We start from the raw sequence: 23,819 nt of genomic DNA, 5'->3' as shown, positions 1-23,819 counted from the left end.
CTAGGTACTTATCCAAATTTGTACAAAAAATTTTTAATCGGGAAGATCTCGATCAGTGGATCAACAGAACATGCAAAAATATATCAGCAGCTAAAATTTCAGGTGGTGTTGAAGTGCATTTTTCGATTTTTGATGAATTTTCAAAAATCAAATTTGGGTCGAAAATGAGAAAAAAATCAAAATTTTGCAAAATTAACCCAGAAAGCTAAAATTATGGGATATAGTCTATTTTCGACCCGCCGAATCGATTCCAAATAGCTTCAAACTGTTTTTGAGCAGTGCTGAAGCCTTCAAAATATTTTCGAAACTTGAAATTTCCACAAAATTTTATAAAATGAAGTTGGGAAGCTGAAATTTATTCTGCCCTCCAATTTCAACATGTTGAGTCGAGGAGGTAGCTTTAAGACGCTTTGAAGCCTCCAGCGACATCCATGGAGATTCCAGTTCAGAACTGCCCGTAGCGTTTCTCTCAGTAAAAGTATACCTACATAATTATATCGTCTCTCTTGAAAACTGAAGAAGTTATGATCAATAATTATATTGTTTTAAAAACGAAAATTTGTTACAAGTGCCACAAAATTTTCCGAAATTGAAATTTAGTAGACTTTGCTGGCGAATTATTGCGTAATTTTTTAAGACCGCCAGAAAAAAGTTGAATATTCAGTGAAATTGCCTATTTTTCAAATTATTGATGTAGCAATAGTACAAGAACAAATTGAAAACTTCATTAGCCTATCCCATAGGAACTAAGTACATACCTACTTTCAATTTTACAGACAGACTATTTTGTAAGAGAACAGTTTTTGATCGATTTAGGTAGGTACGTGACATAGAATTTTTTCAAAAATTTAGATAAGTACTACCTACCTATGTACCATACGTTTTGTTTTCAAACATAGAATTTTTTAAAAACTTTTTGTACAACTTGCAAAACAAAGTAAATCGGTGATAAATAGCCACTGCCACGAGTTCCCACGTCAAAAGCAGAGCTATTTTGGTGAAAATTAAGTTCCTTCCATTCTGTACATCAAACACCGCTGCTAGCCTCACTGAAGTAAGTCAGGCGCAAGAATATTGATTTTTTGTACGCGATGCATCTGGGTCAAACAAACTGATTTTTTTCTTTACACATTCATGTGCTTATAACTTTCATTTTTTTAGTTCAAACGCAGGGTGAATTTTAAATTGTCCAGGTTTTCTGATGGATTGTTAACTTATTAAAATCTACAGCCAGGGATGCAGCAGCCAGCCAACCCCAGGCCTCGGGTCGATCCAAATGCTTTGGGAGAAGTTGACCCAACGGAATATCCGGAGCCGAAAGAATCCACACATAAGATCAGAGGAAGATCGGATATTTTAGAATTATTATTCGGAGATGAGAACCAAGAATTGATTGTGGTAAAATTGTTTTATTTCTTCTTCTACTCGGCCTTTGGATCCTTATTTCCACTTATGGGAGTGTACTTCAAACAACTGGGAATGGATCCGAGTCAGTGTGGAATGTTGATTGGTTGCAGACCTTTCGTTGAGTTTTTATCGGCACCTTTTTGGGGCAGTTATGCTGATAGGTGAGAATTTGAGCAATTTTTGTTTTTGTAATTGAGCGAATATATATGTAGAATAAGTATTGGTACTACCTATATGGCTGTAGACGAATACATTACTGAGCGAAGTACATTATGTGCACCTACCTATACCAATAAATCCCAAATATGGAAATGTAAACCAAATTAATTTTTTAATTTCTGAGAAATGCGCGTTAAAAATGATCCAATTTTCTGATAAGTTTAAGAAATAAATGAAATTAAGTTCACAAAAAAAAATCCAGTACCTAGGTACCTACTTGATATTTCTTACTTACTGAAGAAAAAATGTTCTTGTTTTAGATGGAAAAAAGGAAAAACTTTGTTGCTGGCTTCATTATCTTGTTGGATTTTATTCACATTGCCCATCGGATATCTTCAACCTCCCGCTCGTAATTGTATCAAACAATATGGCAATAAAGTGAAATTGGAACTTCCTAGCACCACGTTTTTGTTCAACGATCCGTCAAAGGATAAAGTTTTACCAACAACAGACCCGAATGATACAACTCCATCGAGTGTTTCCCTCGCCCAAGCAGATGTTGGAAAATCACCTCTGAAAGTAATAGATACGACAAATCCAAATGCAGAAAATTTAGTTTCACCTCTGTATTCATCTGTGGTGTATAAAACTGAAGTAGGTACCTAACAAGAAATCCAACGTACAAACGCCCATCAGCAATATTTTACTGTACAGAAACCAATATTTTCCAGGACGTTCAAAAATCATTTTTCCTCATGTTACTTTTGATTATCATCGGCGAATTCTTCAGTGCTCCGGCCATCACGCTTGTGGATTCTGCGGTAATTACTCTCCTTGGCGAGGATGCTGATCGTTATGGTCATCAGCGTATGTTTGGGTCTGTTGGCTGGGGCTTGTCGATGTTCTTTTTGGGTATTGCTTTGGATCGATCAACTGCTTTTACAAATCACCCTTGTGGTTTGCCTGGTGAACGAGAAAAAAATTACCGCACCTGTTTCTTCGCATTCTCTGTCCTGATGGGAGGAGCTTTAATCTCAGCTACTCAAATCACTTTCCGTTATGAAGATCCGCCTGAAACGAAAGAGCCACAGAAACAACCGCTTTCCCAAGATGAAGATGATGCTTTGGAGCAAGAAGTTGCCAGGCAGTTGAATTTACCTTCGTTGGCATCACACCCCTCAGGAGGATCTGGTCAAAGAAGACAACCAATTCCTCGGATAGAAGGTGAAGATGGTCAGACACAGCCTAGTGTTGGAAAGGTTGGTAATTTTTAGCAAATGTTCCCTATTTCTATGTAATTTCCAAAGACTTTTTGCATACCTATCTATAGTATGTATTAGGTACATTGAGCCTATATCTACATCGGATGAAAACTTGTAGCTAGGTATTGTAAATTAAAACTGGAAATTTTTCATTTTTACAGACAAAAATGTTCGCTCAAACTACGAGGGAAATGCCGGAATGGATGACTGTTTTGAAACACTTTGGAAATCTGAAATATGCGTCCTTTTTATTCGTGGCATGGCTCATGGGCTTCGGAATTGGATTAATATTCACGTTTCTCTTTTGGCATTTACAAGTAATTCAATTGAATATGATTTTTGAAGAACACGGGGAAGACTTGGATTTTGTGTTCTAATAAACAAAAAAATGTATGTACCTATGTAATCAGGAAGCTGGTGGTACTCCTACACTTTTTGGATTGGCTTCAATCATTAACCACATTTCTGAAATCCTGGCTTATTTTTGGAGTTTTAAATTGATACGACACTTTGGACATATCAAAGTAAGTCTGTTTAATTGTTACTGCTGGTGTATTCTAAATGGGTTGGATAGGTCTTAACTTACCTATCTGTAATCATTGCTGAGAACAAATTTTTTCACCTACACGTACCTACTCCTGCATTCATAAAACTTTTATTACAGGTTCTCTGTCTGGGTTTATTTGGCAATGTAATCAGATTTTTATATGTAGCAATGCTGACAAAACCATGGCTTGTTTTACCATTTGAATTAATGCAAGGTAATAATAGAATAGATTCTCTCCAAAAAAAAAAGAGTAATAAATAGTACCTATAAACTAATCTCATTTGTCAATAAAATAGGTATAACTCATGCTGCTGTTTGGGCTGCTTGTTGTTCATACATAGCTCACAATACACCTCCTGAATTACGAAATTCAGCTCAGGGTGTGCTACAAGGATTACATCATGGATTAGGTCGTGGTTGTGGAGCAATAATTGGAGGATTTTTCGTCAGAAGCTATGGTATGCGCTCATATAAATATGTATTAGGACAAGGTCATTTGCTTTTTGAACAATTTTTCTACTGAAAAATTGATAAGATTGTGAAATGTGACATGACAGTCAGAAAATGCTATAAAACATCTCGCATGTGGTCTTTTCCTATATTATGCTTCAAAGATTTAAAAAATGCCTATGGGATGTGAAGGTGTTCCACTTTTATATGTTTTTTTTTTTATTCGGAGAGAGTGCAAAAATATACTGAGAAGGAGAAACTTTGGTCAGCGTTTTTTTCAACTAATGACGGTTTTATGTAGTTTAGGAAGACTGCTGGACACAATTGGAGTACCTAGGTATATTATGTACTTACAAAAAATTTGAAAATTTGAAGAAAAAAAAATGAAGACCAATTCAAATTTTAAAACGAATGAGGGGAATTATCCGAAAAGAGTTGTTCAATTTACAACCCAAAATTGAAACACGGAAACCAAAGTTTATTTTTCAAATTTTCCTTGTGCAAATTCAGACTTCCTTCATCAAATGCTGAAAATTCTAGTATCAAAATTTCTTTAGCAGAATGAAATTTTTGTTTTTTTTTGTCTTGAAATCCTACTAAATTAGTATGATTGATAGGTACATGAATATACTTTTATTAGCGCTAGCAGAATTAATTATTTAATAAACTACAGGTTCTCCTGCAACTTTCCGAGGTTATGGTATTTTCTGTGCTCTGGTGCTTGCTGCATTCATATTCATTAATTTCTACAGAAAAGATACAGGGTTCGTCTCAGATTTACCCATGAGTGAAGACCCACATCAGGTAAATTACATTTTTTCATCGGGGAATAAAAATAAATATGTAAATAGGATATTTTTACACCATGAATCTTGTGTCCAAATTTAGGTCATGGAGGAGAGTATTCATCTAGCCCCTCATGGAGTTCCTAGTAATCCTATACCTCGCGTATTGTCAAGCTCTAAATTGCAAGATTTAACCAGCGAAGGACAAAGTTATGGTACTACGAATAATACACCATCGAATAATTTGCATCCAAATTCAGGTTTGTCACTTTGTGTTTTTGAATGTCTAAATTCTTATGTGAGCTGATGTGAGCCAAAATTTAAATACCTACTCAACATTTTTATGCAAGTCTACCTTCCTACCAATTTAACCCATTTCACTACAGGTCGAGGTTCGAAAAATCCATTTTTACAAGAGAGTGACTTGAATCATCAATCTAATCAAACTTACTCGCATGAAACAGAAACAAATATTTTGAATATTGCCAAAAATTACGAAGTAAGTAAAGTTGTGCTCTTTGAATAAAATCCATTTTGCTGTGTGTTTGTGAATATTAGCCTACCTATTTATTATTTATTCCATCACTGTTTTCGTTTCTTAGAGTATGTCGCAAATGAATGATAAAATGAACGATGAATGGATGGAAAAACAACCTCTCACCAGTATTCATATACAACAACCCCATAATATCATTAAAGCATATGACTGGTAAATCCATTTTCCATTTTGATAAATTCATGGTATTGAGATTTGAGAGTGATTCTATGATTAATTGATGATTTACAGGTAAAAAAAATAATGCGAAGGTCAATACTTATTTGATCTGCGGTTATAACATTCCTTTGAATTTTTTTGAGATACATTTTAAAATTAAACATATCAGTAATTCTATTTCGTTATATTGTTTAAGTTTATTCCTCATGGATACTCCTATTTATAAATTTCATGTTGTGTTTTTTTGTCTAGTCAAGATTAGTTTACCTATAATTAGAGAGAATGCGTACAATATAAAAGACCTGTGTTGTTTGTGTAATGAGTACCTACCTAAGTTTAACAAGCGCTTACTTTTTTTTAAAAAAATGGTTTATCTTTTGCAAAATGCAAACTTGTTTTTCTTTATGTAAATACTAATTTGTAATAAAAATTTAATTATCATGCTAAGAAAAAGTTACCTGTAACCAACTACGTTTTGTATTGGGTATACAAACACAAATTTATTTTTATAAAAGTCTGAATTTTCTAATGATAAAATTCACGTATCTAAAATTCCATTTTATACATTTAATGTATCGTGTAAATATTTTTTAAAACTCCAAATTTATCGAATTATAATCTACCTTTCTTTAGCTACTTATCTCCTTTTTTTCGCCTTCCTATTTACTTTCACTTATTACTTTTCACTTTTTCAATTTCCATGTCTGTTTTGTAGGTGTAAGAATGAACATTACAGATAATGTGTTCATACAATAAGAATTTTAAAGATTTAGCTGTTAGGCAATTGTTATAAAAATTTAAAATTCGCCTATTTTACTGACTGAAATATTTGTAACGAGCATCTTTTACATATCTAAGAATCCGGAATCCGCCAACCGCCATAATGAAGTTATATGTATTTTGTAATAAAAATTGTTGAAATTGACATTTATATGTATGTACTATGTAATAGCTTTAAATTGTTGAATTTTTACACTGTACATTAGAATGGCACGAATTATGAAAATATATAACGAAATATACTTACGAGATAACTTCGAAATTTTTTCAACTAATTGTAAGTTGATTAGGCAACATCACACAGCCCAAAATACAGCTGTGTTAGACAGATTGCCTATCGCAGGGCGCCACGAATTGAAAATTTTGTTTTCAAGTTCGTATCTTTATGGTCATTTCTGTTTTATAATAGGCGGATAGGCGGATGAACAAAAACAAAAAAATATGAAATATAACTCATCAATTCAGCATTCAGTAATATTTTGAGAAAATTTATAATTAAATCAACATGATTAAACGTTTACACAAACACGAGAATAAATTTAACTTGATATAAAATTTATATACAACGAAAATACATCATGATAATCTTGCTTAACAACTACGGGAAAATATACAAAAATGAAAAAAAAATGACTAAAATAAAAATAAATTCATGCGCCGAATTTTGCCAAATTAACAAATCGAGTGTTCACAAGATAAAGAAAATCGAAAACCGTGTACTAAGCGCGCTCATCAAACGATCTCGTATACTTAAACCAGAAGTATAAAACATTTAATAATTATCATTACTTTCTCTAACGTACATAAGCCATGATTTTAGGCTACTCCGCATATCATCATATGGTAGCCTTGTAGCCTATCGCATACTCAACAGATCGTTGATTGGCAGCTTTTTGTTTTGGTATTGCTGAAAAAATTCTCTTCGTTTTTTCACGGTTATAATGAAATTATACTGTTGAATTATGTTATCAGCGCAACATTGACATACAGTTTTCGGCAGCTTATCCTTCGGTTGAACCTGGAAAAAATGAAGGAAAACAAAATGAGAACATTATACGCAGAAATATGACATCATGAAACTGTGTTTACAAATAAAAAATCCCGAATAGATTTTTATATTGAAGCCGATGATGCAAACACTGCAATCAAAATAGGCATTCTTTTTCAATTTTTTTTTTTTTGTAAAATTTGAAACATTACATAATCGGATATGATTTGAAATACGCGCATTGAACATGAAGTTCATAGGCCTCTGCGTTTATTTGATTGTATGCCGAAGGGTCAATCTTATAGTATGGTTATAGGTAGTGAAAGACAATCATATCGTAGAACAATTTAATGAACTATAAACGAATTACTCACATTTATTGATAAATAGTTTTGTATTATTTGCGACAGCATCATCCGACGTCCCTTTTCCCCATATATGTGAATGACATTGCGATCAATTTTAGAACAAAGACGGCAAACGAATCCGGTTATAATGGCATTATCTATACTTCCCATTTTCTGTTTTACATTATTTCAAAGCCTTCGCATTCATAACTTCACAAATACGAGTAAGATACCGTCGAAATAGTAAAAATACTACAAAATCACTAAAATCAGATGTTTTTCGCTTATGTAAGATCAGAGATGGCGCGATTCCGATTTTTTTAAGGAGTCGTGAGAATCGCATGAATCCGATTCCGGAATCGGATTCCATTTTCGATTCACCTGACAGATGAATCGAAAAATGTGAAATCTGACTCTTTTCAAGCAGGAATCGCAAATGTAATATGATTCGCGATTCCGGTAATTTGATTCTCGCGACTCCGATATTTCGATTCTCGCGACTCCGATATTTCGATTCTCGCGACTCCTCATTACGATTCTCACGACTCCTCATTACGATTCTCTAGACTCTCACAATGAACGAAATCACCCAAATTCAAATTGGGCTTTTCTACAATCCGCGGGTTGCATACTCTCTGCCTGTTCTTATCACTCCTGGTAGGCAAAACTAGGCAAAACATTCCTCTGTGCTATTAAAAATACACGGTTTTCGAAGTTTTCATGTAAAAAGTCCAACTTTTTCGATTGTTCGCGGATGCTGGTGAACTTGAAGGTGGTCTCAAATTAAAGACAGTGAAATTCCCTATCGATTGATGTATAATTTTTATCATTTCGCGTAAAAATAACGGTTTTATGAATACTTTTATCCACCGTTTCTTCATAATGTCAACTTTGAACTAAAAATACTCGAAATTTCGATCGAACACATAGGTATTTTATTATATCAAAATGTTTGTAATTTTATTCTCTTTAAAATGGGTGCTCGCCCAAAGCTCTACCTTTTACCGTTCAAAAGTTTTCGAAGTTTAAAGTTGCGGAAACAAGCTTCAAGCGGTATGTACTGAACTTTGAACTAAAAATACTCGAAATTTTGATCGAACACATAGGTATTTTATTATTGCAAAATGTTCGTTATTTTATTCTCTTCAAAATGGTTCTTCACCCAAAGCTCTAGCTTTTACCGTTCAAAAGCTCTCGTAGTTTAATGCTGCAGAAAGTGGTTAGTGATCAACAGTTCAACACTAACGGCCAGTAATGGCGGACGGATTAACATACTGAATTAACCACTTTCCGCAACTATAAACTACGAGAGCTTTTGAACGGTAAAAGCTAGAGCTTTGGGTGAAGAACCATTTTGAAGAGAATAAAATAACGAACATTTTGCAATAATAAAATACCTATGTGTTCGATCAAAATTTCGAGTATTTTTAGTTCAAAGTTCAGTACTTACCGCTTGAAGCTTGTTTCCGCAACTTTAAACTTCGAAAACTTTTGAACGGTAAAAGGTAGAGCTTTGGGCGAGCACCCATTTTAAAGAGAATAAAATTAGAAACATTTTGATATAGTAAAATACCTATGTGTTCGATCGAAATTTCGAGTATTTTTAGTTCAAAGTTGACATTACGAAGAAACGGTGGATAAAAGTATTCATAAAACCGTTATTTTTACACGAAATGATAAAAATTATACATCAATCGATAGGGAATTTCACTGTCTTTAATTTGAGACCACATTCAAGTTCACCAGCATCCGCGAACAATCGAAAAAGTTGGACTTTTTACATAAAAACTTCGAAATCCGTGTATTTTTAATAGCACAGAGGAATGTTTTGCCTACCAGGAGTGATAAGAACAGGCAGAGAGTATGCAACCCGCGGATTGTAGAAAAGCCCAAATTTCTTTTATCTAATTTTTGCCGGTTGGCGCTGAAAAGTGGTTGTGAAAGTGAATCTGAATGATGAATTTAGAATTTATCATTGTTTTACTAATAACATGGTGAGTTGAAAATTTTACATAAATGTTTGTTAGAATGTTCATTTCATCTTCAATGCTTCATTTTTATGAAATTTAAGGAGTTGTGATGGGAATCTGGCTGGAGTCGTGAGAGGAATCTGGTTGGAGTCGTGAGAGGAATCTGAATCGGAGTCGCGAAAGGAATCGGAATCGAAAATTACGATTCAGATTCGGATTCCTATATCTGGTGAATCTGATAAGCGGAATCGGGACTCAAAATTTTGTGGAATCACACCATTTGGAATCCGATTCTCAAGCTCCTGGAATCGCGCCAACTCTGTGTAAGATAAATGGATTAATTTTTATTGACAAAACAGTCGCTCAAGCAAATTTTTTTTCTTATCATGTCGATTTTTCTGTTTTGATAAAAATGAAAGTTGAGCTTTGAGAATATAATTTTGGTAATTACATGTAAAAGTTGCAGTGTTGGCGTCCCGTAACAGTAACTGTAACGAAAAACGAAAATAACGAAATTTTTTTCGTTACAGGTAACGGAACTGTAACGAAAACGTTATTTTGATCATGTGATGTTGTGTAACTGAAACGTAACGTAACGATATTTTTCTTGATGTAACGTAACGAAAAACGAAAAAATTCTGTTACCTTTTTTGTTATTTTTTTAGTTACAATATTTTCAAGTTGAGTCAAAAAATGAGATTTTTTACCTTCCAAGCTTGACTTTTTCAAAAATTCCCTTTTTAATAAACGTAATTGTATCATGATTATATCTGTAACGAAAAAATGTAACGGTATTTTTTTTGTTACACTGGTATTTAAAACTTTTGGTTCCGTTATTTTAGCCATTTCTGTTACAATTTTTCGTTACAAATGCATTTTTCATTGAAAATATCATCAATTCTACGTTGAAAAAACGTTTCTGTAACGAAAAAATCGTAACGGAAATAACGAAAATAACGTAACAAAAAAGTTCAAGTACCGGTGTAACGAAAAATACCGTTACAGCATTTTTTTCGTTACAAATACTGTAACGAAAAAACGTAACGAAAAAAATGCTAATTTTGTAACATAACGAAATAACGGAACGAAAAAAAATATCGTTACGCACAACACTGCTTGACGATTACCATTAAATGAAAATTGCGCTTAAATTTACAAAATTCACTTAAAAATTAAATCAACACTTTACTCCACTTTTTCCATCAAATTTGTAATTCATACAAATCACTTCTTCTTGAAAAAATGATGAAAAAGAACCAAAAACAAAAATCACATCTTCGTTGGTAATTTCGTGAAAATTTCCGCCATTGTTATTTTTCACAAGCACGTGACTTGAAAGTTTGATTTTGCAACGATAGAGATCGTTCTTCAACCTTGTAATAAACCTGGCACCTGGCACTTGGTTGCATGCTTTGACTATATATACATGGACTGCTATCTCCTATTGTTGTTGAATGGGAATCGTGAAGCCAAAGCAATAGAGGTACTAGATCGGGACATGGGCTCTGAGCATGCGCGAGATTTCGTTGCAACGAGCGTAGCGGCAACGTAGCGGTTGTTGGAACGTAGGAGGGTGTTCGTCGCTCCTTGGTTCACCATGATTGGAAGGTGCGAGGGTGGGTGGGATTCCTGCGCGCGCATGAAAATTCCCGATGCTCCCGATCTAGTACCTCTATTACTTCGGCTTCATCGGCAACAATGAAGATAGTAGTCCATGTATATATAGTCAAAGGTTGCATGAACTTGAAAAAAATCCAAGTGCGCTTTTCCCCCCTTTTTCCCCTTCATCACAAATTCCATTGCCAATTCGGCAACGCTGTGTAAAATGTACGCGTTTTATAAGTGTTTTTGTATATTCAATTGTGTTTATGTTTGTTGCGTTCGAATTTAGTGTTGGTGTGTGTAACAGTCGTTGGAAAATGTAATGCGGATTTTGATTAGTATTTCTAATTTCTTTCAAAATTTGTTGTTCATTTATGTGAAAAATGGTTGTGTGACCAATACCCACAGCTTATCATCTTGTGAGTATAATTTCAACAGAATCGGTTCGAGTACGTGCGTCTTTCGGTTATCTATTCATCCGGAGTCGTTTGAGTGCTATGTAGAGTACGTATGGAGCTAAAATTGTGTTGCAATGATTTCGCGAAGTTACGGTGTTTCTAATTTATGTATACTTTCGTGGAAATCGTAAATTTAAAGTCATATTCCTCAAACATGTATCTCTCGATAAACTGAAGCAGTTAAATCAAGTGTTGAGTAAAGTGAAAGTGTGGTTTTCGTTGTACTTTCCAATAGGCCTAAACTACTTATATCAAACTTGTTTCCATATCCGTTCTTTTTTTAATTTTATGATTTGTAAGGTCTTCGTTTAAAAATTTAAAAGTCTCACAAGTGCTTATTTCAAATCCCTGTTTTGGTGATAATTATTCGTTTATTATGAAGCCTGGCTTGACATTGGTTTGTATCCTACTTTCAAGTATTCGTTTCTCTTAGTGCTTGTTTGAGTTAACCGACTTTGACTACGTATATCAAAATCTAATTTTCACGATTCCATTTTATTGTAGATATTGACTATAGTGATAACTTATGTGTTTCCAGCTCATTGTAACACAATTGTGGTTTGTTTTAGGTTGCATACGGTTGACGCTTGTTTTATGATCAAAGTTGAGTTATTACAACTTCATGAGGCAGTTGAAGAATGCATCGTTGGGGAAACAAGAAGGATATGGCGGTAAACATAGTTTGTATTCCAAATTTTCATTCTTATCATTCTTAGCCTAAAGAATCACGTATGCTTGTGTTATTGGTGTCAAGAAAATGGTTGCTTAATGACGTATTCTTTTTATAGGGAGATGATCCGCCGTATTTATCAGTAGGAACTGAAGTTAGTGCTAAGTATAAAGGAGCTTTCTGCGAAGCAAAAATTAGGAAAGTTGTAAAAGCAGTGAAGTGCAAGGTAAGTGGAAAATCTCACGTTCAAGGTAACCTATTTTCGAGGTGTGTTGATTAAACGTGGTGTTTTTTCAGGTGCAATATAAGAATGAGTCTGGATCTGCGTTTGTTAACGATGAGCAGATAAAAGGTGTTCTCATGGTGAGTGTTTTGTATCTTTACATAATTATGATGAAATAATGTTCTAAATATGATGCGTGTTCATTTTATGTTAGCCTGGAGCTTCTGTGGAAGTGAAGCAGCCAGACAAAAAGGAGTACATCGAAGGAACCATCGTTAAAATACAAGATTTAAGCCAGTACACCGTCGGTGAGTTGAATTGTAGTCATTTATTAAGCATTTTCGTGAATTTTTCTTTACCTGTGTGTTTCCTGTTGTAGTTTTTGACGACGGTGACATCGCTACTTTGCGGAGAACAGCGTTGTGCTTGAAAAGTGGTAGGCATTTTGCTGAGAGTGAAACATTGGATCAGTTACCATTAACCCATCCGGAGCATTTCAGTACTCCAGTAGTTAGTGGAATTCGAGGGAGTAGAAGAAGAGACGATATGTAAGTTAACCGCAGTATAGATTATTATTAGGTCAACCAGCGTATTAATATTGTTGAATCGTATTTTAGGGAAGATAATAGCGATAATGAATCAAAACGAGAGCGTAAAATTGAACGAGAGGAAGATATGGGTAAAGTTGTCTGCGTCGAAGTAGGCGATAAGAAAAAATCAAAAGATAATTGGTTCCCTGGCTTGATTGTCGCGCCTAATGCTCAAGATAGTGTGAAAATTGACGTCGAGGACGAATACTTGGTGAGATCATTCAAGGATGGACGTTACTACACGGTACCCAAACGGGAAACCGTCGAATTCACTCGTGAAGTAGGCTCCAAAGTAGATCATCCTACTTTAAAGATGGCCGTTGAAAAAGCCATTTCTTTTCTGGATAAAGATGATCTGCCTCCTCATTGGGATAGGGAAGTTTTATTTGGTATGGCTGATTATACGTCGGAGTCCGATGGTTCGGATACTGATTCAACAGATGACGAACCTCGCGAAGAAAAGGATCATTTTGTAGCGCAACTGTATAAATTCATGGATGATCGAAGTACACCTATCAATAAAGGACCAGTGATTTCGTCCAAAGATGTCGATCTGTATAAATTATTCAAGGTAAACAATCGTTCAGTTCTTCACATTTTGCTCAACTAGGTTTATCTTTATTATAATTCGTATTTCATTTTACTTTCGATAGATTGTGAACAAATTGGGAGGTTATAATCGTGTTACCAATAGAAATCAGTGGAAAAGTGTTGCGATCAAATTAGGCTATACAGCGAGTCAAACGAATAACGTGAAAACGTCTTATAAAAAGTGAGTAATTCGATAAATAAAATAACTCATGTCTTGAAATGCCTATTGAATTCCTTTCATGTCACATTTCACTTATGGTATTTATTGGTACTTTTTTTTTTTTTTTTTTACAGATTTCTGCATAATTTTGAAGATTTTTATAGAAAATTAGGCTGCACAATGATGAGTCCCAATGTTAATAATAAATTAAGAAGTCGTTCGAGTAGACCATTGATCAGAGATCGAGATAAAGCATTACCGGTGGGTTTAAATTTGTAATCTATTTTCTTTTGTGATGGTTTAGTGTCTTCTTAGAACTGCGCACCTTTGTGTAAACCTGCATGAATTTTATTTGCTGAAATTTTTTCGCTTTGTCCTTATTTTTCGTATTGAACATTCAAGTGATGGGCTGATAACGAAGACATGACAGTTTTTTTTGTTACCTTCTCCTTACTCCGTACGCCGTTGTTTTTTATGCTTTTCAAATGTCCGAAGAATGAGCGAACTCACATTCAGCTACCTGTGCTATATAATGCAATCCTCACGCGTGTAATGGGAAGCTGAAAATATCCCTTAATGTCATTTTCCAATGCAAAAAACAACACTTCAAGAATACTTGTTATAATACCTGAAAATGAAGAAGATACATTCATGAATGAGCAATGGCTCCTTGCGAAGGTAGGCACAGAATTTTACCCAGAAGAAAAATGCATCAAAAGAATCTTACGCCGATATCATCAAAGGAATTGTTTTCTTGTACTCTTTATCGTCAATATGCTTTTCCTTTTCACTTGTGTTTCTTATCATCTCATCAAAAAAAAAAAAAAAAAAATGAATTATTAGTATCCTCGGTTGTTCAATAATTTGTTAATTAGTTTGTCGTATTTTAGAAATTATTTGAAAAGTTGAACGGAATGAAACCTAATCTGTCTGAAATTAACTTAATCTAATTATCACTCGAACGTACATATATTTTTCGATTTTAATATTTTTAGAGCACTCGTATTGAAATTCTAATTCATTTCCTATCATTTAAAAATTTTGAAAAAAAAACGAAGCTGTCAAGTTAGTACGTTTAAAACGTTTTGATTTGTTTTTATAGGAGAAGACGGCTGATAGAGATGAAAACAATCCGAACGGCGACGAGAGTTTAGAAGGAAAAGAGTTACAGAACGGCGTTAAAACAAAATTAGAAAATCAATTTAAAGACGAGACTGATACGGACGATAAGCAAAAAGAATTGAAAAAAGAAAATATTAAAGTGAAAAAAGAGCCTAACGTAGAAAACGTCAAAGAAGACGATAAAACCAAGAAGATCAACGTTAAAGTAGAAAATGTGGCCGCAGTCAAAGACGCGGTGATACTACCAACGTCTTCGATCATAACGCCTAAGGAACCTAAACCTAAGGTTGTGAAAAATGACGACGTTATCGAAGAAAAACCTAGCACCGAAAAGAAATCTGAACGAAAAGTCGTCAAAGCGGTTCAAAAGTTGGATTTCAGTGATACCAAAAAAGATGAGAAAATTCCCAAGACCAAAGCTACTAAATTGAAAGGCGTAGAAAAACGCATTAAGAAAACCGAAGTGTTACCCGGTATTAGAACTAAACGAAGTTTAAAGGAAAGAATGAAAGCTATTGTTAAAAAATTGAAAATGAAAAGTGGCGTTAGTGGTAGTAGTGAACAGGATAAGAAAAAACCAAAGTCTGCCGAAGATATGAATAAAGTTAGTTTAATAATACTAATAAAGATCTTTTTTTTTTATTTCGTCAAAAAAAAAATAGGCGGAACAAATATTTTTTCATTTTATTTATTTTTTTCGCATTTATGAGGTTTGTTCAATTTATAACGGAATTTGTGTTTATGTTAATTCTTCCAGGCATCGCCGCAGCTATATAAACTGAAAAATAAAGATGATATCTTGAATAATAGCAATGCGAAAACGAGAAAATTATCCATCGGTCATGATAATAGAAATTTACTCGGAATTGGCGCTGGCAATGGTGATAGAAAATCAACAAGTTCGTCCACTTCTGGTGGTAACACTAGTGATGGTGGTAACTCAACTGGAACTACTGGTAAATCGAGGAAAACTGACGAAGAAGGCGTTGAAGGACCAAAGAAGAAAACTTACACGCGGAAAAAGAAAGACGAAGATAAATTTTTGACCAGTTCTGCGGATAATCTAATTAATCAGTGAGTATTGTCGAACTCAAATTGATCACAAATTAAATCATTTTTATTCATTAATTTTTTGTTTTAAATTTCTGTTTTGCAGAAGTATCGATATTGTTTCTCCTTATAAGACCATCTGTGTAGGAGATAAATTGAAAGTATATTATGGACCAACTCACGAATCCAAAGTTACTTACGAAGCTAAAGTAAGAATCATCGAATGTTTCAAATGGAATTTTTTTACGAGTATCATTATAATCTTGTTTTTCTCCCTTTTTTGTAGGTTATGAATAAGAGATACGGCCCAGTTACCGAGTATTTTGTTCATTATACCGGTTGGAATACTAGATACGATGAATGGATTCGAAGAAGTAGGATAGCTGAAGATTTAAGCTGGACTCCTGCTAGAGATAAACTGAAATACAGTCAAAACGACGTGAGTTTGAGTATTATTTGCTAAAATTGTCAACTTGTTTATTCATTTTTTGCTAACGAATTAATTTATTTTGGCAGACTCCATCGAGTAGTCAGTCATCATCCCAAAGTGATCAGACGTCGCTGCAAAGTCAGACAACTACCAAAACCGGAACAGAAAAGGTGAAGCGATCATCTATTTCACCAGTTGGTAAATACCCATCGAAGAGTATTAATAAAGTGGGCACAAGACAGGGAAGAGGTGCCAAGAGCAAATCTCCTTCAAAATTTGATGTCAAAGGAAAGAAATTGAAAGGTGCGGTACTATTTTAGGAAGATCAAGTTAATTCGTTTAAATTTAGATTTGGAGTTTTACTACTTCAGTATAATTCGATTCGCTGTTATAATTTTTTTCAATTTGTTCGCAGATTCGGAAACCAGCGACGAATCAGAAACAGAATCGCTAAAGAAACGCGAATTGCAAAAAACTAGAAGTCGAACTGAAAAACAAAAGCAGCAAGACGAAGACACTGGCTCGAAAGACATTCCTTATCAAAAAACAAAGAAAACGCCGCCTTTAAAACGTACGCGGTCAGGATCTTTGAAATCAGAATCAAAAGAGGAAGAGCCCGTCAAAAAACGTAAGGTTACTCCGGCCAAATCTGCCGCCAAAACTAGCAGAACAAACGCGATTCGTAACTCAATCATGAAGAACCTAGTAGGTCGTAAACGAATCGCAGATAAGGGTAAAAAACTGTTCAAAAAGAAAGACCCATCGTTCGACAAGGAAAGCGACGATTTCGATTCCAAGGATACGGATAAAATCAACGAATCGATGGAAGCAGATGATGCGAAAGATCTCGCAGAATTGCGGATCGATATCGAGAAAAGTCGAATATGCGAGGATCTCAAGTTGAAAACCGAAGAAGAAATCGAAAGGATGAATTGCGAAGAAACTGAATTAGTGTTGAAAATCAAACCATTCGTGACGACGGGCGTTGTTTTAGAAGAGCTTCCGGTATCAGTTGATAAAGCGGTTGGAGATTCAGATAGAGAAAAATCAGTCGAGGATGAATCTGATGACAACGGACCGCCTGTATTGAAAAAAGAAGTTATACTCGATGATGAGGCCAACGCGTCGCCGATTTCCGCAAACCTATTCCTAGCTGATAGTTACCTGGCTGAGAATCTGGAAAAACAAAAGCTAGTGAAGGGTAAAACGAAAAAAGACTCGGAAGAAAAAAGTCCTCCTTCTGCATCGAAAATATTCAATCGTGGTAGCGCCGAGAAGTCTACTGTGAAAGCAAATTGTGATGCGAAAGAAAAAACTTTCTTTCCTAGTCGTATCGATAAGGTCGAAACGAAAAAAGTTGAAAATACTGATAAGGATAAAAAAGATAAACTGAAAAACGTCAATACGTTTACTAGTTATTTAAGTATGGATAAAATAGATTCGATTAGAAAAGTGAACTCGTTAGAAAAAAGTCCCGCGGATAAAGGCTCAGCTGAAAAAAGCACCTCGCTGCAAAAATCAATGGATGGAGGTAACGAACTTGATATTTACGAATTCAAAGAACCCGAACCGTTCGAATTCCGCGGTATTGATGATTGTCCCATATTGCATCGTAGAACCGCCACCAGGTTATTTGACGAGTCACCTTACAAACGTCCTAACAAAACGTCATCGTCACCCGGTGACTCGACCAAAGATGAAGATTTCTTCAAGATTACCGATGAAATGGACCTGAAGTCAGATAAAGACGAGTCTATCGAAATCGATGAAAAATTAGTTCCAAAGACAGCGGAGCCAGAAAAATGTGAAAAACTCGACTCCGTAGATTCTACCAAAATCAAGGAGACTCAAAATATCGACCTAGAAGAACTCGATATCGCGGAAACTTCAATTGAAAAAAGCGAATCGCTAGTCGAAGAATCAAATGAAATTAAAATCAGCACAATACTCGTATCAGCGGATTCGTCGTCCAAAGATATACTTAAAATTGACGAGTTGAACGAATCCACTTTGTACGGTGATTTACCCAATGAAGACGACGAAGACGACGATCTCGAAGAAGAGAAATTAGTCATTTCGGAATGCGATCAACCCGATGACGATATAAGTTGCGAATCGATAGCCAGTAAAAGCGAGGTCACTGTCGTGTTCAAGGATTTCGACAATTTAGATAGAACTCTCGACTCCAAACTACCCGATTCATCGGATAAACCTACTGACCTCGCTGAAATCGACCCGAAGATCGAAGATGTGATCAAATTGAAACCATCTTCGAGCGAATCAATCATTCTCTCTAAATCATCTGCATCGTTACCAGCTAAAAAAGACGATAATACCGGTGAGAACGTTGTCTCATCTTCAAACAAATCCATCGAAGATGAAATATCGGAGAAATTACACGCAGACGAGAATCTCGACTCCGAAGACGACGACGATAGCGTTTCTTCCTTGAAATCTGGCTCGTCTTTCGGTGATACGAAAACGTCGAAAGAAACCGGTGGATCAGACAGCGTTAGCGATGATAAAGACAGCGAATATCCTTCATCAACCGAATCATCCGGCGCAGCCGCCATCGAACCGACGAAGAAACCAGAACACTCGAGAACCCTGTCCTCTGAAACAATCACATACTCGTATAAAAAGAAAACTACTCACGAGACAAAATGCGAAAGCGACGACACCAAAATGGATACAACGAGCGGAGATGAAGCCGGTGAAAGCTCAGAGGCCAGCAAAGCCGACCTGTCCCATCACAGTGTCATCGACGAAGTCGAAATCGAAATATTTACCGCTGCCAAAAAAGAAGTCTCTGATCAAGCAGATAGCAAAAGTGTTACCGAAACTCCCGCCAATAAAGAATCTGATTGGCAAAGTGAAAAAGCGTCCGATAAAGAAGAAAATCACCATAAGAACAAAGAAGAAGATGACGACGATGGTTTATTGCTGTGCGAAGAAACAATTCCAAAAAGTCCGGAAGGAAAAGATCCATCTGGAAGTCACGATCACGATTTGTCATATCCCGGAAGTTCCGGTATGTCGGGTTCGCTCAAAAAAGCACCTGAGAAGAAAATGAAAAGAGTCCAGCGGCCTTCGGTCTTTCCTGCGCCCGGTACAATATTCGAAAACACGCCTCCGACTACTCCCGAAGGTAGCACCCCTGGAAATTCTCCTTCTGAGTAAGTATCATTCTAAAATCTGTATCGCAATCGCAATTCAAAGATGTTAATCATGCTTTTTTTCGCAGTGAACGCAACGGATTCTCTTCCAATTCATTCTCGTTGAACGAGAAATCTTCTTTAAATAAGGATTCCAGTGAAAATGATACATATTCGGATAATTCGGAGAGATCTTTAAGAACCAAGAAATATCGCGACGAAAGTAAGTATTTTCAATAACTCTGTTGAGAGCAAGTTTTTTCAACACGTATTAATTTAATCATGTTCATCGCAGACGGAACATGCAGTAAGAAGAATTCCTACGATTATGACTCGTACTTGAAAAGAAAATCCGATAAAGATTCATTCTACAAAAATGACGAACCATCAAAGAAAAAGGGAAAACAAAGCATGCCAACATCTGCTAATGGTTTGTTTCGCTCCATCATGATTCTTTTTTTCGATGAACCATAATTTGTGTTCTAATTTGTGTCTATTGTTTGCTTTTTTATCGCAGAAAGTGAAAGAGATGATTACAGCGACGAAGGTCAATCGCCTAAAAGTACTTCATTGTCGCAAAAGTTTACCAAATCTTCCTATTATTTAGAATTAGGTAAGTAATGAAATCAAAATATGGAATTTTTTTCTGTCACGAAATCAGTCTGATTATGTTCCGTTATTATAATTATTTTGCGTTTGTTCAGATCCAGATCTCGACGCAAACCAAAGAATCGAAGTATTAGAGCAGAAATTACAAGAATTAAGGAAAGCTTACCTCGCTTTAAAGCAAGAACTCTCTTCCATTGATAAAAGAAGAAAAAAATTGAGAAGAAGAGAACGTGAAGGTAAGCTTATAATTGAATTTATAGTCGATATTCGTACTGTGGACGTGTAAAGATAGTGACTGCGCAGTGCACATCTAAAATTTTATCAAATCGGGCTCAAGAGCTAAAATTTGTTTCACGGTTTGTTTTCTATCTTCCGAATGGATTTGGGGTGATTTTGAGCTGTTCTGGAATCTCCGATGGATATTTTTTTTGTGACTTGTGTATCAAAATTCGAGTTTGGAGCTCACTCTTTAATGTCGAGAGTCGAATTAGTCCGATAAGCGCAGCCACATCGTTGATTTTTTTTCTGCATAAAGCATTTACGTTCAATTATGATTAATTTTAACATCTGTTTCAAATTACAGGTAGAATGATGACCAGAAACGAAGCTAATTCTTTACTATAACGGAATTAATTTCTATGCGTCAGGTTTACTCGTAGTTTATTTACCCCTGTCCTTCCCCTTTCCCTTAATACGGGAGAAAACCCCTTATGATTTATTTTGTATCAGGTTTATTTCTCGTGTTTAGTTAGTAGATAAAACTAAGTCGAATTTCTCAGCAAAAAACTTTTCTAATTTTGCTCAACTGCAAACTTTTTTATAATTGTTTTTTTTTTTTTAATAGAAAAATCGAAATGTTTTAATTTGAATTTTAAACGTTATTTTATTTTACTCTCCCTTTGTTTTTCCTAAATCAAAAGATTTTCCTTTTGGGTTTTTTATTTTTGAATAATAATCAGTTATTCAAGACTTGAAATGCATTTTACTTCCAAGATACCTAAGCAAATAAAATAATTCTTTGATTGCCACAGTTATCGATCAATATTACGATTTTGGATTTCAATTTTTTAAAGTATCTCGATGCTATAATAATATGTATTTTATTTTTTAAATTGAAAATATTTTTTATAAACGCATAGTAGGTAATATTGATATACCTATACCTAATGATTCTTTGTTCTGTTATGATTAATTTTGAACTTTTATCATACGACTGGAGTCGTTTCGATACTTTTACGCTACGGTACGAGTTGCATTTCGTATCGAATCGAACAAATGAGTGTCGTAGGGATTCCGAAGAACTGATTGCCGTTTTGAATTCTAAATATTATTCGCTTGATGTTTATTTTTCTCAAAGATTTCGTCAAGATTATACCAGAATTAAAGATCTCAACGAATATTACTCGTTTTTTTTCAAATGTATTTTACATTTTAAAGATATTTGGTATTGTTTTTTCTTTCTTTTTTTTTGTTTTTATTTTGTTTTATTTTGTTCATCTTAAAAATAATGTATTGATGTATTTTAAGTAATTTTTGTTACGTTTATTTAAACGAATTTTATTTGTTTATGAATTTCGTTCATGTTTTGTCTTGATAACATTTTTGATGAATTATATAGGATTATTAATTTTTAACGTAGAATTGGTTTCGAAAAGAAAAACAAAAAAAAAGTAGTGTAATTTTGATATTTTCATTAGTGTTGTATGGTTTGTATTGTACATATTGTACCTTTGTACGTATGTAATTTTGTTTGTATTTCCCCTTCCCCCTTCTCCCTTCTCTTTGCGGATATTGTCGCAGTATTGGCGGTAAAAAGTGATGTGTAATTAACTTATATTGTTAAGGTTTTAAAAGCGAATTTGAAATTTACCTCAACGCATCAAGTTTTAAACGTTGAGGTAACGATGCATATTTCGTCGGTTGTGTTAACTTGATTTGTATAGAAATTGCTGCTTGTTTTTTGTGTTTAATAACGTTTCATTTGTAACGCTAATTTGGTTTTTGTTTGTAGATGACTTTTTTTTTTCTTTTTCTAAACTTATACCGGCCTATATCATGTACATTTTTGAAAAAATGTATATTCATGTACGGTAGAACCTCTTTTATTTTCCTTTTTTTTTCTCATGTGTACATGTAAATCGTTACGTTAAGTAATAAATTTTCAAATAAATCGAATTTTTATTTCCATAAAATCTAAACTCTCTCCCTCCTCCCACTGTCACCTATTGGTGCTGGTGCATAGTTTGTATTTGAAACTGCACATTTCTTACGTGTATATTTTGGATGATGAAACTAGATTCACACATTTCCTTACTCTGGCCAAGTAAAATTTGATACGAACGATATGTTCAGAAAATTTTCATTTTCTTTTCATCCTTTTCGGTAAGAAGTCTATTGAATAAATGAGTGAAAGATGAAGATGCTCCAAATAAGTAAACTGGTAGCGATTTTATTTAAATGGAGTACCTATAAACATAATTTTATAAATTACGTATTCTTCTGATTACCTAAGCCTACCTCAAATTATCTGTTTATTTATTAAACTATCCAAAAAATCCATCTTTTTACTAAATAGGGCCCTTCCACGTTGCGTTACATCTTGTTTTGGTTTGTTTTTCACAGACTCACTTTGTGATTCTATCATCGTAACTAAAATCCTGAAAAAATATTTGAACAGGTTCCCATCCGGTAAACTTTTCGCCAACATTCCCAAGTTTTTCGTTGTTATATTATCGAGTCTCTTTGAAACTATTTCTTCTAATGAAGCGACCAAATTCTCATTATTTGCTAACTTTTTCAGTCTGGCATCCAATTCCAGAAACGTAGACTGCATTTGATTCAAGGAAGTTGCAGTATTTACAACCTATTTTTTTAAATGAAAAAATTAAAAAAAATTACATTAGCTGGGGTTGGTAGCTTCATGCGTGGCCTTTATTATTCAAAAATGTAAAATACGTGAGTTACCTCAAAAAGTAATAATGCAATAATCCAAGTGAAATATAACATGGCGAATATTAAAAACACAAAATTTCGCACTGAAAACGCTGGCCAACGACGAAGAACAAATTTTTTCGTCAATGCTGAAATTTTACCAGGTGATATTTTTCATCAAATAAATTTTAAAGCTGTCAAACTCTTCTGCTGGTTTGCAGCTGTTTCTCATCAACATGAAAAATGGTTTCTTGTCGTACCTATAAGTTTTATTCGTGCGAAGAATTGGTCTTTTTCAAATTCCAAGTGTCGAACTTTTGAATGTAGGTAATGAAATATCCGCCAACTTTCAACGTGCAGTGGAATAGGAATAATCTTGTACCTACCTATATGAAAAATATGAAGACATTTGTGGTTGGAATAATTTTTACTATGCAGGTATCAATTTGATTCCTTCTCTCCAATCTTGTATCAATATTTCAAATTGTTGACTCGAATCTGTTTATTTTCTTAATTTCAGATTTACCTTATTCTCGGATCGTTTCACAGAGAGAAAAGAATCGTCGGCGAATTAATGGAAGAAGAATTATACATAAGTCCAGAATACATGGAGGATTCCATTAGAGAAATTATTACAAAAAAACTCGATGTTAAAGTGGTAAAAACTATCGACAGAGTGATCACTGAATTACCCACAGATAATTTCGTCAATTTATTTCTAACTGAGGTGAAATATTCGATAGAAAATTACAAGAAAAATTAGAGGTAATCATACGAATGTCGAAAATTTGCTTTTATTTAATTCACACCAGTATCTT

The 23,819-nt window shown here is 34.5% G+C and overlaps 2 protein-coding genes across 9 annotated transcripts; both read left to right on the top strand.

Moving 5' to 3' along the window:
• The first annotated feature begins 1,076 nt into the window (after positions 1-1,076).
• Positions 1,077-7,006, top strand: LOC135831634 (major facilitator superfamily domain-containing protein 6-like). The gene is made up of 12 exons (XM_065344273.1): positions 1,077-1,568; positions 1,887-2,220; positions 2,298-2,825; positions 2,990-3,145; positions 3,239-3,352; positions 3,493-3,589; positions 3,672-3,833; positions 4,499-4,629; positions 4,714-4,870; positions 4,997-5,109; positions 5,213-5,319; positions 5,398-7,006. Exons 1-12 carry the CDS (start codon positions 1,237-1,239, stop codon positions 5,399-5,401), a joined length of 2,235 nt encoding a protein of 744 aa, XP_065200345.1. The 5' UTR covers positions 1,077-1,236; the 3' UTR covers positions 5,402-7,006.
• A 2,133-nt stretch (positions 7,007-9,139) lies between these two features.
• On the top strand, positions 9,140-22,240 carry htk (hat-trick). 8 transcript variants are annotated; one of them, XM_065344248.1, is made up of 21 exons: positions 9,140-9,434; positions 9,512-9,733; positions 12,040-12,150; positions 12,259-12,366; positions 12,438-12,503; positions 12,578-12,671; positions 12,743-12,911; positions 12,981-13,524; positions 13,607-13,725; positions 13,839-13,965; positions 14,807-15,430; positions 15,584-15,900; positions 15,983-16,085; positions 16,163-16,315; positions 16,393-16,609; positions 16,722-19,482; positions 19,551-19,684; positions 19,757-19,891; positions 19,979-20,074; positions 20,166-20,306; positions 20,654-22,240. In XM_065344248.1, the coding sequence occupies exons 3-21, from the start codon at positions 12,109-12,111 to the stop codon at positions 20,692-20,694; spliced, it is 5,991 nt and encodes a 1,996-aa protein (XP_065200320.1). In that variant the 5' UTR covers positions 9,140-9,434; positions 9,512-9,733; positions 12,040-12,108; the 3' UTR covers positions 20,695-22,240. The 8 variants fall into 8 exon arrangements, with proteins under 8 accessions (XP_065200320.1, XP_065200324.1, XP_065200322.1 ...); XM_065344250.1 differs by lacking the exons at positions 9,140-9,434; positions 9,512-9,733 and adding an exon at positions 11,240-11,431 and having other exon boundaries at positions 12,040-12,141; XM_065344245.1 differs by lacking the exons at positions 9,140-9,434; positions 9,512-9,733 and adding an exon at positions 11,240-11,431.
• Positions 22,241-23,819: the final 1,579 nt, after the last annotated feature.

This window comes from Planococcus citri, chromosome 1, assembly GCF_950023065.1.
Source record: "Planococcus citri chromosome 1, ihPlaCitr1.1, whole genome shotgun sequence".
NCBI lineage: Eukaryota > Metazoa > Arthropoda > Insecta > Hemiptera > Pseudococcidae > Planococcus > Planococcus citri.
Note: the sequence above shows the minus strand (reverse complement) of the source record. Positions and strands in the feature narration are given on the sequence as shown.

Coding starts and splice junctions, on each gene's coding strand:
- LOC135831634 (XM_065344273.1), top strand. CDS start 1,237: ATGCAGCAGCCAGCCAACCCCAGGCCTCGGGTCGATCCAAATGCTTTG. Junction 3,146..3,238: donor TTCTCTTTTGGCATTTACAA/GTAATTCAATTG, acceptor CTATGTAATCAG/GAAGCTGGTGGTACTCCTAC. Junction 5,110..5,212: donor ATATTGCCAAAAATTACGAA/GTAAGTAAAGTT, acceptor TTCGTTTCTTAG/AGTATGTCGCAAATGAATGA.
- htk (XM_065344248.1), top strand. CDS start 12,109: ATGCATCGTTGGGGAAACAAGAAGGATATGGCGGTAAACATA. Junction 12,672..12,742: donor TTTAAGCCAGTACACCGTCG/GTGAGTTGAATT, acceptor TTCCTGTTGTAG/TTTTTGACGACGGTGACATC. Junction 12,912..12,980: donor AGTAGAAGAAGAGACGATAT/GTAAGTTAACCG, acceptor ATCGTATTTTAG/GGAAGATAATAGCGATAATG.